Source organism: Myxine glutinosa, chromosome 2, assembly GCF_964187855.1.
Source record: "Myxine glutinosa chromosome 2, kmMyxGlut1.1, whole genome shotgun sequence".
Classification (NCBI taxonomy): Eukaryota; Metazoa; Chordata; class Myxini; order Myxiniformes; family Myxinidae; genus Myxine; species Myxine glutinosa.
In genome coordinates, this window is record NC_136262.1 from 55191167 (window position 1) to 55205528 (window position 14362).

General features: G+C 42.5%; 1 protein-coding gene across 4 annotated transcripts in view; it reads right to left on the reverse strand.

Moving 5' to 3' along the window:
* The window catches only part of LOC137421785 (myelin transcription factor 1-like protein), a 253738-nt gene that overhangs the window by 144074 nt on the left and 95302 nt on the right, over window positions 1-14362 (reverse strand). For all 4 annotated transcript variants that reach the window (XM_068108183.2, XM_068108181.2, XM_068108184.2 and 1 more), the window contains exon 11: window positions 5966-6207. In XM_068108183.2, the coding sequence (XP_067964284.2) occupies window positions 5966-6207 (242 nt within the window). The remainder of the gene's footprint in view (window positions 1-5965; window positions 6208-14362) is intronic.

Here is a 14362-nt window from a genome sequence, read left to right on the forward strand (position 1 = left end):
TTTGGACAGGAATCGCTTGCCATGCAGTGACAATAGCCTGTTGCAATTCACGCACAGAGGTCGGCTGCTGGTCCAAGTGGTCGATTTGACGCGTTAATTCTGCCCACAAGTTCTCTATCGGATTCATATCCGGGGAAATGGCAGGCCACTCCATATGCTCTACACCATGGTCAGCAAGAAAGTGTTGGATCATGCGAGCACGATGAGGCCGTGCATTGTCATCTTGGAAGACAAAGTTTCCTCGAAAGGCTGCACGAGCAAATGGAAGCAATGTTTCTTCCAGAATGGCCCTGTACTTGAACTGGTTCAGGTTTCCATTCAGAACAACCAGGTCAGTTTTGCCCCCTGCATGAAAAGCAGCCCAAACGGTCACCCCACCACCTCCAGCTTGGACTCTTGGCACTATACAATCTTTGTTGTAGGCTTCATGCACTTGTCTGCGCACTCGGATGCGGCCATCTTGACGTTAGACCAGAAATCTAGACTCGTCACTGAAGATCACGTGATTCCAGTGTCCTGGCTGCCATTGACGGTGCTCTCTGGCCCACTGCAATCGGCGCTGGCGGTGTTGTCTGGTCAGGCGTGGCTTTCTCAGGGGACGCCTGGCACGATAGCCTGCTTGAACCAGTCATTGGTTGACAAGCCTTCTGGATACAGGCACATTTGTCAGTTGCTGCCACTCAGCCCTAAGCGGATTTAGCTGACTTTGTACGGCCATTGCAGACTAACCGGTGCAGCTGGCGATCATACCTCCTTGTGGTTCTGCGGGGACGTCTTGGCCTCGGTATTGGAGTAGGGACACCCCTCTGAGCATTTCGTTTCAGGATCTTTGACACCTGACCTTGAGTGATGCCATACTGCCGAGCAATAGCACGCTGTTTCATGCCGTAATTTCGTAAAGCCACCACTCCATGACAAACAGCATTGTCGAGTTGACGGACCATCTCCAGAGGAAGCGGCAATAACTTTTGGAGACGTGCAGCAGTTGTTTTCCACTAATACAGAACGCAACAACCCTTGTATACCCGACTGTGAAGCCAATCATCAAATGCACCTGTCCGTACATTTTGCCACGCCACCTGTGATATAATCCTGTTGTTGACTTCTTGCTGCGACAGACAATCAGTGACATGGTTCTTTTAACAAATAAATCACCAAAGTGTAAAAGAAACTCACCAGATTGATATACTGAGTTAAGAAAGTAAACCCAAGTCAAGAAAAAAAAAATATTCCATATTAAATGCCAAGTCTGTATATATATATACTAGTGGGGTCACCTGTGGGAATCCCACGGGCATGGACGTGTGTGACATTTCGACATATTGAGTTAGATGCTGCACCTGCACATGCAGTTTCACAATAACACACACACACACACACACACCACACACACACACACACACACACACACACACACACACCTCGTTTTTTCATTTCTGTATCTCACAATTCGGTCTCTTATTCACACACCCACACAAACACACACACACACACACACGTACACTGACACACATCCACATCCACACACACACACACACACACACACACACACACATGCACGCACACGTACACACACATGTACACCGACACATGCATATACACATACACACATATACACATACACATATGTATACACACATACACACACACAGACACACACACACACATGCATACACATACACACATATACATACATACACACCCACACACACACACACGTACACACACATGTACACCCACACACATGCACACACATATATATACACATACAGACACACATATATACACATACAGACACACACATATATACACATACACACATATATACACACACATACACACGTGTACACACACATGTACACCGACACACATGCACACACATACACATATGCACATACACACATATACACACACATATATACACATACACACATGTACACCCACACACACACACACAAACACACACACACACATATATACACACACACACACACACACACACACACACACACACACACACACACACACATATACACACATTTATTTCACATAATGTGACCCCTCACTCCTCTCCACCTGACACTCTCCTCTCTCCACCTGACACTCTCCTCTCTCCACCTAGCACTCCTCTCCTCTCCAATCCCTCACATTCCTCTCATCTCCAATCCCTCACCTCTCCAATCCCTCACACTCCTCTCCTCTCCAATCCCTCACACGCCTCTCCAATCGCTCCTCACTCGCCTCTCCAATCGGCTTTCCCCGTCTCGTTTCTCTCGTTTTTCTCCCGTCTCGTTCTTTTTCTTGCTCCAAATCGGCCCGTCTCGCCCGTCGGCCCGTCGGAATCGGAAATCGGCCCGTCTTGCTTTCGTGCTTGCGCGTAAATAAATTGTGTTCATTACACCATTTCTGGATCTGATGACTTGCCTGTAACCATTTTGTAAAAATGAATGTGCAGCATCTAACTCAATATGTCAAAATGTCACACACATCCATGCCCGTGGGATTCCCACGGGTGACCCCGCAAGTTTGCATTGACGTTCGTCGATGGACTCGTTCGCCCGTCTCATTCGTTTTCTTGCTACATCCTGTTCCAGTCTGCGTTCTTCATCGATCGTCTCATTCATTTTGGAAATAGAAGTTTCCACGCAGCGCATGAATTGTCACGATCCTCAAGAGGAATTTGTCTCGTAATCATCAAATGATAAATGGCAAGTAAATTATATTGTGGAAAATTAAAGATTTCAAATAAACCTATTTAAAGTGAATGCGCACATAACTAATTTAAAAAAACGAAGAAATATCTCTCGGTAATTTCCTGAAACATATTTTACTTCCGGCTAATAATGTTGAATGAAATAAAAACGAAGAAATATATGTCGGCATCATTGTTGACGTTTTTGTGACGACTGTCATCAAACGAAAAAGTAATATATCTTAACGGAAAAGCAAAAGCGAATTTTTAATATATATCGACACGTTGCCGGTGTCATGTTGGGCGATGTATGATACACCATGACGAGATTTTTAAAAATATATCTGCATTTTCCCGCGTGTGTGGAATGTTTGTGGAAAATTAAAGATTTCAAATAAACCTATTTAAAGTGTATGCGCACATAACTAATAAAAAAAACGAAGAAATATCTCTCGGCAATTTCCTGAAACATATTTTACTTCCGGCTAATAATGTTGAATGAAATAAAAACGAAGAAATATATGTCGGCATCATTGTTGACGTTTTTGTGACGACTGTCATCAAACGAAAAAGTAATATATCATAACGGAAAAGCAAAAGCGAATTTTTAATATATATCGACACGTTGCCGGTGTCATGTTGGGCGATGTATGATACACCATGACGAGATTTTTAAAAATATATCTCTGCATTTTCCCGCGTGTGTGGAATGTTCTCAATTATTGCTGACACCGAGTCTAAAACCATCGATAAAAATGAAATCATATGGTGAGTTAGATTGGAGATAAAGGCGTGAGAGAGACTCAATGGCCTTGAAGTTACAGGCGTTTGAGAATTCATTTCGTTCTATAAAGGGCAACTTTCATTGGATTTTCTTCCCGTTTTTTTTCAACCGAGTCTAAAACTATGTTAGCAACTGTGAAAAATGAAATGATATATCGAATTTGATTTGAAATAAAACTGGCAGAGAGAGCAAGACACCACGGGCCTACAAAACAGGCCTCAAAGCTATGCGAGTTAATAAAATGGTGGATATTTGTTTATAATTATATGAAGCCACTCCCATAATGGGTGGAGCTATGGGTGGAGCTACTCTGCAAACCGAGTAAGCCACACCCCGGACAGACACCCAACAGACAGACAGTGACAGAATCATCTACGGCTATTATAATATAGATAAGTACAATTTTCACCTTTATGGCTGGCCCATCCCCACAAACTTTTGCATACGTGCTGGGTTATCAGAGGGAAGGGAAGGGGTATTACGAGTGTTAAAATAAAATCTGAATTTGTTTTATCCCCTTCAAATAGGCTGGTACTAACCTAATGTTCTACATTTGATCAAAGATAGAATGAGGTTAGTTAATGTCTACAAGGGACTCTGCAATGACAATCCAATTATGTGAAAGATCAAATGATCACAAGGGAGGGCCGACGGGAGTTGTGCGAGATATGTTGAAGGCAGCGGGAAATTGGGGTGTGAAGAGAATGACAGAGATCTGTAATCTGGTGGTGAAAGAAGGCCGCATTCCAGTGGCTTGGGAACTGAGTACCCTCGTCCCTCTATACAAGGGGAAAGGTGACCCTCTGGTGTGGCTCGTACCGAGCAATAAAGTTATTAGAGCATGGAATGAAGGTATTGGAAAGGGTGTTGGAGAAGAGGATAAGAAAGAAAGTGAAGATCGACGAAATACAGTTTAGATTTATGCCAGGAAGCGGAACGACAGACGCGCTTTTTATTGTGAGGCAGTTGCAGGAGAAGTACATGGAGAAGAGGAAGAAGTTGTTTCTTGGGTTTGTGGATCTGGAGAAAGCATTCGATAGGGTTCCACATGAAGTAGTGACATGGGCATTGAGGAAGTTAGGAGTGGAGGAATGGTTCATCAGAGTAGTGATGGCAATGTACAAAAGAGCGTGCACAGCTGTAAGGACGAAGGACGGGAACAGTGGTGAGTTTGAGGTGAAGGTGGGAGTGCATCAGGGGTCGGTACTAAGTCTACTGCTATTTGTAGCTGAGATGGAGGTGCTGGCTCGGAACGTAAAGGAGGGTTTACCATGGGAGTTGTTGTATGCAGATGATCTGGTGTTGATTGCAGAAAGTATGGATGGACTGAAGGAAAAGATGAACAAGTGGAAGGAATGTACGGAGACAAAAGGTCTGAAGGTGAATATCGGAAAAACGAAGGTGATGGCAAGTGGTAAAGCATGTGGTGAGGTGGAAAGAACTGGGAAGTGGCCGTGTGCTGTGTGCAGGCAGGGTGTCAGAGTGAATTCCATTCAATGTCCAATGTGCGCTGAGTGGGTTCATCAAAAATGTAGTGGTTTGAGAGGGTCATTAACCAGTGTGGCAGCTACATTCAAGTGTAAGGTGTGCACAGAGGGAGCTGCAGATGGAGGAAATGTTGAGTTGGATCTTGGAGACGGCATGAAGCTGGAAGGTATGAAAATATTTTGTTACCTAGGAGACATGCTGAATTGAGAAGGTGGATCAGACTCGGAAACAGTTGCTCGAGTGAGATGTGCATGGAAGAAGTTTTGGAAACTGAGTGGCGTGTTGACGAGGAGGGGAGTGTCGTTGAAGCTGAAGGGAAAGGTGTATGCTGCATGTGTGAGAAGTGTTATGATTTATGGGAGCGAGACATGGGTAATGAACGTAGAGCAGCAACGAAGGCTGGAAAGGGTGGAAATGCGAATGGTTCGGTGGATGTGTGGAGTGTTGTTGAGAGAGAGGAAGACAAATGATGGATTGCGAAAGATGATGGGAATAGAGCCTGTGATGGATGCTGTGAAGAGGAACAGGTTGAGATGGTTTGGTCATGTTTTGAGGAAGGATGAAAGTGACTGGTTGAGAAGAATGATGGAAATGAATGTAGAAGGAAGTAGAGGACGGGGAAGACGGAGAAAGACTTGGCTAAAGATGGTGGAAGAAGAAATGCGAGCAAGGGGGTTAACAAGGGGAGATGCAGAGGATAGGGCAAAATGGAGAAGATTGTCATGGGGACCGCGGGGCTAACCCCCGCTCTTGCAGGGAAAATGGCCTTAAAATGCCTGTTGTGTGTTGTTGTATCAAATGATCACAAGGGCATGCTGCCAAACTTACCCTTCCATGAGCCTCGCTGTTGTAAAGGAATGCACATGGCTTTAAAAAATGTTAATGTTTCAGCCCATTAGCAAAAGTTCACGAATAAATAAACATGGCATTAATGACAAGATGAGCAAAGGAAACATAAACCGCTTATAAAACACCAAGCCAGGTACGTGACCTTATCGTACCATCATAGTCTTTTTCCGGTGATCCCACCAGATCAAGTGACCAACAAGGTGTTGGAGAGGTAGCTCCAGTGAGAGGAGGTGTGCGTTGTGCTCCAGAAGGGGGGTCTGATGGGCCCCCCTCAAATCCGGGACGGGCGTACTTTTCGAGCTCACGTGGTAGGTTGGAGCGCGGCGTAGCTGGCGTGACTCCCAACCGCTGTCCTCCCTCAGGGAGCTCCAGCTGCTTGACGAAGCACATGGGTCTACGAGGGTGGCAAGAATACAAGTTATAGAACAAGTTTTGTCTGTTTAGTATAATTTCATGCTCGCTAAAGTCAAATGTTATGACTTCTTACTCAGCTCTCAAATGGAACACTAAAGCCTAAATCAAATCAATATTTATTGGCCAAAAAGATTGAACTTACCTTTGATCTTTCTGAATTATCTTTGTTGTTGCCTTTCTTTAAAGATTATACGTTATTTACATTTTCAGATTGCCAAATGGTGATCTATTGTTTTCACAAGAGAACACTTGGGTGGGGGAGATTGAAAGCTATCTTAGTTTGACATAAATAAAGCAGGATATTGTTTATGCATTCAAAATCTACTATAAATGGATGAGTTGTGTGTGTGTGTGTGGGGCATGTTTTTTGTGGAGTTCTACTGGAGCTTTCTGATGTGGAATGTGACACACCACAATGATTGGTATGATCTCTTGAGTTGATTAGGCTACTTAATTGCAAAAAATCTGGAAGAATTCCCATGTTTGTAAACACGTGCCATGTTAAGGTGGAAATGCCGTTTCATGTGGTTCGTCCACGGCATGGCATTCTAATTACAAAATAAATAGCAAAATGAATGATAACATTTTTAACAAAGCATATATTAATTAGTACGAATAATATTAATATTAGTATCATTTCGCATCATAATAAAGAAGGTATAATCCCCCTCCCCTCAACCCTGGCTCAAGAACATCTGGGCTGGGTGAAAGGTAAGCTAACGTTCAAGCACGACAGCAGACAGGTATGCTACAAGGCCGTGAAGAACAATGAAAATTTGTTCCAATAGACCAACGGGCCCACTAGTTATATAAATGAAGGAAGTCACAAAAAGCGACCCTTTGCCCCCCTCCCTCCTCTCCCCTCAACCACCCCACTCAGCTATGCCATGATTCTCGATACCTGCATCAAAATCTCATGGAAAAACACATTTAATTTCCATTTAAATTAGACATAACAATGAGCATTTTGCATCCTGCCGTGATCCCACATGAGTACACAATGCAATCCTCTCTGCTTCATTGTCAATAAGGTTTCTCATCTCTTCCGTCCATAACCACCTCAGCTGAAACAATTATGTTTGGTTTTCGCCCATATGAGTCTACCTTGGCTCATCTCAACCCACCCCAGTTTGCGACAATCATCCCATAATCAATATAAACTGTATTGTCTCTATAAATAAATCAAATTCTCCATAAAAACACACTTTGCACAATCTGTGAGTATAATTCACTATATATTTGCTCAACTGCACCCATGACCTGCCATCCATTTTATTCATATTCATGGATAAACATCAATATATTAAATTCACTGGCTAGAATTGGATCTCAATTGAAATGAAACATTATTTAAATTTCGAAATTATTCTCACTCAGATTTCAACATCACCATGATGCAGATTACCAAGTTGTTTAAACCTTATTTATATAAGATGATTTGTAATACTGGACACCACCGGGTGGCGCTATATAATACACATTCACATAGAGAATTGGGGTCTTCCCCACACCTTGAACCCCATCCCACAGATATGGTAACCCCGTTAGAAACCCTACCTTGGGTACCCTTAGTCAACATGCAAAATTTGGTTGCTTTTGGTTCATTAGTTTTTTTTTAGTTTTCGAAGCATATATAAATAAACAAACAAACAAGAAATATGTCTTGCATAGCATGACAGTTGTAAGATCCAAATAAACAATATGCTTCTAGGTTTTGATTGGTGAACTAATTCAGTGACCTAATGTCCAAATTCTGTTCAAACTAGCAGAGTACACGGCCTCCGGGTGGGTGGAGATTGCGCATTACTTGTCTGTATACTGAAAGAAGACAATAGCTGTTTGTGTGGTGTGCATATAAAGGGGTATAATGGGTCTACAGGTCTCAAGGGTCTAGGTGTCTGAGGGGTGAAAATGTCAAAAGGGTCTAAGTTTTCCAAAGGGTCTATAGGCCTATAGGACTCTATAATGGTCTAAAGGTCTAAGTGGGTCTAAAGGGTATTTCCAATAGCAGTTAGGGTCTAAAAGGGTCTGAAGGGGTCTTCAGGTCAAAAAGGTCTCTAAAGTGTCCAAGGGGTCTAAGGTGTGTAATGGGTCGAAAGGGGATGTTCCAATAGTAGTTAGAGGTCTAGAGGGTTCAAGGGGTCGAAGAAGTCTAGCGTATCTAATGAGTCGAAAGTGTCTAAAGAGGGTCTAATGGGTCTAAAAGGTCGAAGGGTCAAGGGTGTAAAGATCTTAAGTGGTCTAAAGGGTCAATGCTTCCAAATGGTTAAGGTGTCTAAGTGGTCTAAAACGTATAGGTGGCTAAGGGGGGCGTATAGGGTTTAAAATGGTCTAAAGGGGTGTAAAGGTATGTTCCAATAGTAGGTAATTAATATACGCAGCCACGGTACAATAACACTGTAGCATAAATGGCTCAACTAACATTGAACACATTGTGGTAGGAGGTTAAAATCCCGCGATGTACCGAATGGCTTTAATTTCTGCGGAGACGTACCAAATGATGGCGATATTACCAAATACCAAATGATGGGATAGCGGGTGTGGTTGTGGGTGTTGTTAGCTAGAGTGACGGTGATGGGGGATTGCGGAGGGGGATGGTGGAGGGGGGAGTGGTGCTGGTGGATCTTACAGTTTCAAGCAACGGCTGTTTCTTCCGCTTAATCGTGAGGGTGGCATCATCTCTTGTGGGGGATAACTACAATATCTAGCCATCTCTGTTGTTTCAGAACAGTGCTCTGTAAAATATCGCGAGCACACATGCAAACATTTTGTAGGCCCGATCCACACTCGGGTATATTGGGCAATCCTCGTCCAATTTCTGGCAACCCTTGGATCTTTCGGCCATTGGCGTAGCATGAAACCATCTCGGTTTGTATTCCTAAAACCACCAAGGATGCATCGAAAATGATTTGCCGTTTGAGTTCAATCGCACCGCAGTGTAACCTGCAAACAATACGGAAGTGGCAGTCAACTTCCTGGTATGACGTCATGGCTAATCGTGACGAAGAAGATTTCGACTTTTAATCGCAAAATTACCCACTTTATGAATCGGAAATCGTAAAAAGACACATCATGTATATTTTGTAGTGTATCAAGGGATAGATTAGCGGCAAGGTGGACCGAGCATTTGGGTTCCCCTCACTCTGTAAGACAACTACTTTATTGCGAGGTCATAGCTGTGTGGCGTGCTCTTGCAAGATCTCATGCGATCCCGCTTGAGTCGCAAGAGCATATGGTATTTCACAAAACACGGAACCGAACTACACATGGAGCAGGAACAACATTATATTACACACTCTTAAAATATGAACAGCACGATTGGGAAATCAAAAGAAATACCAATTACTGCAGAGTAGTCCCAAAAAGGAAGTTGGACATAACAACACACACACACACACACACACACACACACACACACACACACACACACACACACACACACACACACACACACACACACACACACACACACACACACACACAGAGCTAACTTATAGTATGGACTGACTGATTTCTGAGTATGGACCAGAAAGGGTTCGTGAAAGCCGGTTCGATCCTGGCCAGCCAGTTCGTGAAAGGCTCGAGACAAATTTACCCCTGGCAAACCCTGCAATAACGTGGGAATAATTGTGGCTGTTAAAGCAGAACAAGAAGTCGCTGATGAAGGTGATGTTAGCTGACGTCCAAGCAGATGTAAGATTACCTCGGCAAATGATAGGGAGGTGGAGTACAATGTTTGTGAGGTACAACATGCTGTCTGTTGATTAAATCCGCCAGCTAAGTGAAGGGTAAAATTCCTATTATATGTGTACAGTATATATTTCCCACAGACCTATTTACAAGGAAATATAAAGAAAGGTAGACGCATTAAATGCTCCATTAAACGATTTTCAGCAGGCTTATACAAAGATTTAACACAACTAGAGTTGTAAACAAGATCAATACTGGTTTACGGTCTAGTTTGTCCAACATTCAATATTGTCGAGCCTATTGGTCACTTGTCTGACAACCTACAACAAGAAAACGTGTTTAACAAACACAGTATTAACTTGTTACAATTCCAGACTATTCATATTAGCTGGGACAAGACCTGTTTCCATATACAGTGCATTCAGAAAGTATTCAGACCCCTTCACTTTTTCACATGTTATGTTGCCGCCTTATGCTGAAATCGTTTAAATTCATTTTTTCCCTCATCAATCTACACTCAATACCCCATAATGACAAAGAGAAAACAGGCTTTTAGAAAGTTTTGCAAATTTATTAAAAAGAAAAACCTGAAATATCACATTGACATAAGTATTCAGACCCTTTGCTATGACACTTGAAATTTAGCTCAGGTTCCTCCCATTTCTCTTGATCACCTTTGAGATGTTTCTACACCTTGATTGGAGTCCACCTGTGGTAAATTCAATTGATTGGACATGATTTGGAAAGGCACACACCTGTCTATATAAGGTCTCACAGCTGACAATGCATATCAGAGCAAAAACCAAGCCATGAGGTCGAAGGAACTGCCCGCAGAGCTCAGAGACAGGATTGTGTCAAGGCACAGATCTGGGGAAGCCTACAAAAAAAATATTCTGCTGCATTGAAGGTTCCCAAGAGCACAGCGGCCTCCATAATTCTTAAATGGAAGAAGTTTGGAACAAGCAGGACTCTTCCTAGAGCTGGCCACCCGGCCAAACTGAGCAATCGGGGGAGAAGGGCCTTGGTAATAGAGGTGACCAAGAACCTGATGGTCACTCTGGCTGAGCTCCAGAGATCCTGTGTGGAGATGGAAGAAACTTCCAGAAGGACAACCATCACTGCAACACTCCACCGATCTGGGCTTTATGGCAGAGTGGCCAGACGGAAGCCTCTCCTCAGTGAAAGACACATGAAAGCCCGCTTGGAGTTTGCAAAAAAGCACCTAAAGGACTCTCAGACTGTGAGAAACAAGATTCTGTGGTCTGATGAAACGAAGATTGAACTGTTTGGCTTCCATCTGGCCACTCTGCCATAAAGCATTTGGCCACTCTGCCATATATATATATATATGCACACTGTGTATATGTGGATGGCTACAATACTAAGTGTTACATCTGAGTGGAAAAATAAAGTTTCAGGAAACAGTAAGTATGCTGTATTATGTTGTTCTGTATATATTGGAGTATCTGAGTTTGAAGCATCAGACCTGCTGCATGCTTTGTTTTCACCAAAATGAAAACAACGAGAGTGCACTTCGCACGCTGGATTCGTGCATAACGCAACACCGGAGAACACGGACACAAAAACAAGTTCTGACGTCATCCGTAAACGAGTGGTCGTCTGTCAGCGAGTGACTGCTTTGCTATCACAACAAACGGGATCCGAGTTACACATAATCAAGTTTCGAGCGATGCGGGTTTCCTTTCACTTTTGCTGGGATGTGATTCGTGCATAACGGGGCAGACACGAAAATAATACAAGATTATCGCGAAAAAAATTAACTTTCTGATTGATCGATTGAATAAGCATCAAGGGCATTCTTCTTAAGGTATTTCTTAACCTACACACCAAGTTAATTTCACGAGTCCTTCGTGATTTGAAAATGAAACTGACATCACAATTATTGTGAATTTGGTGGACACCAAGCGTTATGCACGAATCACTTATTTTGCCACGCATTGCACATTTCAAGGAATTTTAGAAAATGTAAAAAACAACACTAGGAGACATACGAGACATCAAACATTCCATTTAATTACAATTTTAATCATCAATGTTTTATTTTATTTGAAGACAATGAAATAAAAATTGACATGGTGAGAATGTAACGTTTTATTTCGAAAATATGCCATTTTTGTCTTGTTTACTCAACCATCGCAAATCTAAGTGCATGATATGATGTGAAAAATCAGGTTTTTGCAGGTCCTCAAGACTATTTGCTACAACATAAAACATAGGTGTCTTTTAATTGTTAATTTTTTTTTAACTGAGGGCATTTTATTTAATCTGTGTAAAAGTGTAGCCAGTATTGTAGCCATGCACATCATATATTCATCATGGAGTCCAGTGGCATCTTGTATAACATGCTCGTCTCGCAAGTTAGAGGACCCTGGTTGTTAGAGGACCCATACGTTTGATTCCTTGATGAGATGAAACTTTAAGCAAGTTTCATTTCTCCAAATGCTTCTGTTTACTTAGCAGTAAGTTGGAACCTGGTTGTTAGTCCATTTGTGGATCGCTTTCCAGGGTAATAGGGCCCCAGAGTCACATCTGTCTCTCCTGCAATCTGTGGAATCTAAACCTTCCTGCATTATTGGCATCTCATGGGATGAGATTGAAGCACAAAGTCTGTTTCTCTCACATTGCAGAAAGGTCGATAGTTTCTTTGCTACATACCGTCTCTCGTCTTGCTAGTCTATAGCTGCCTCTGCTCCCTCAGTCCTATGACCCTCTCGAGCAACTCCAGGATGTAGCATTCTTCCAGTAACTCTCTCCTGCAAGACTCGAAGCTTCCAATACTACAAGCAGGCAGATATGCATCGCCATCTCAGGTCATCTCTCATGCTTACGTATACCCACAATATTTTTACCGCCATTCACTAACCCAACTCTCTTACTTGCAAGTTAGTGAGTCTCCTCCCCTCTTCTCTGCCCTCATTTTAAAATTAAACAATTGTTTATTGTTCTCCAACTGTTGCCCCACCGTCCTACCCTCATATTCTCCATCACCTTGTTCTTTCATTAGCCTTGATCTTGCATGTATGTAAGTAAGCAAGTAAGTAAATAAATAATTGAATGAATGAATAGTTCAGCCCGTGAGAATAGCAAATGGTCTGATCTTTTCAGATTTTCCTTGATACCAGTTTACACTCCTTGCTATCTCAGATTGTGGATGCCAGCATGGCATGGAAGTTCCAAGAGTTCTTCCACACCATGGGGTGTTTGTCATGTGTGGATGCTGGTGATGACACATCAGCTAACCGCTGGGACTTTGATATCAAGAAGGAATCAATGCAGTGGAAGTGCTAGCCATCTCCAACCCAAAACAAGTTCCGCACCCACTCCTCAGGCAGCAAGATACTCTGCTATTATCTTATGGGACTCAAAACAGGTGCTGTTGGTCAGTTACATGCCACACAAAACTGTGATCACTGGTCAATATTATATTGACTTGCAGGCATTGGCTGCATGAAGCCATCTGCAAAAAATGCCGAGGAATGTTGAAGTAGTGTTCTGTTGCTGCACAACAATGCATGAGTTCACAAAACCAGGTTATCATTGCCAGCATGGGTTTGAACAGTTGAATCATCCACCCTACAGACTCGGCCCCGAGTGACTGTAAATTGTTCTGTCATCTCAAGTGAAAGCTGTGTGGTAATCCATTTCAAGATGATGATTCCTTGAAGTCACCGCTGATTGGTGGTTATCGGAGCAATCAGAATATTTCTGATTTCAAAGCACAACTAGTTTGAAGAATAAATAGGCTAGGTGCGTTGAGATGGAGGGTGATTACATGAAGAAACCAGGCTGAACAGTTTATGTTTTGTATCCCAATGATAGGCCGGATCTGGATTCGGACCTGAACCAAAATCTAATTGGCTTGTTCTTGTCATCTAACCAACTCATTCACCTAGTTTAGTCATCCATAACGTTTTTAAATATCACCTTATACATGTATATCGCTTTTCGCCCGATCCCTCAATGGTAAAGGATCACTTAAAAATTAAATAATTATCGTATCTGAATCCCCATTCAGATCTTCACCAAAATCGAATCGATTTGGTCTTGTCACACACCCAACCTGTCCACAAAGTTTCGTCCAAATCTGTCCACAACTTTTTGAGATATCATGCTATATATCGTTGTTAGCCCTATGTCACAATGGTGATCGAAGAATCACTTAAAAATTAAATAATTCTGGTATCCGAATCCATATTCAGATCTTCACCAAAACCGAATCGATTTGGTCTTGTCACAAACCCAAACTCTCTACCAAGTTTCGTCCAAATCTGTCCATAACTTTGTGAGATATCGTGCTATATATAGTTTTTAGCCCTATGTCACAATGGTGAAGAATCACTTCAAAATTAAATAATTAATGTGTCCGAATCCATATGCAGATCTTCACCAAAATCGAATCGATTAGTCGTTGTTCCACACACAAC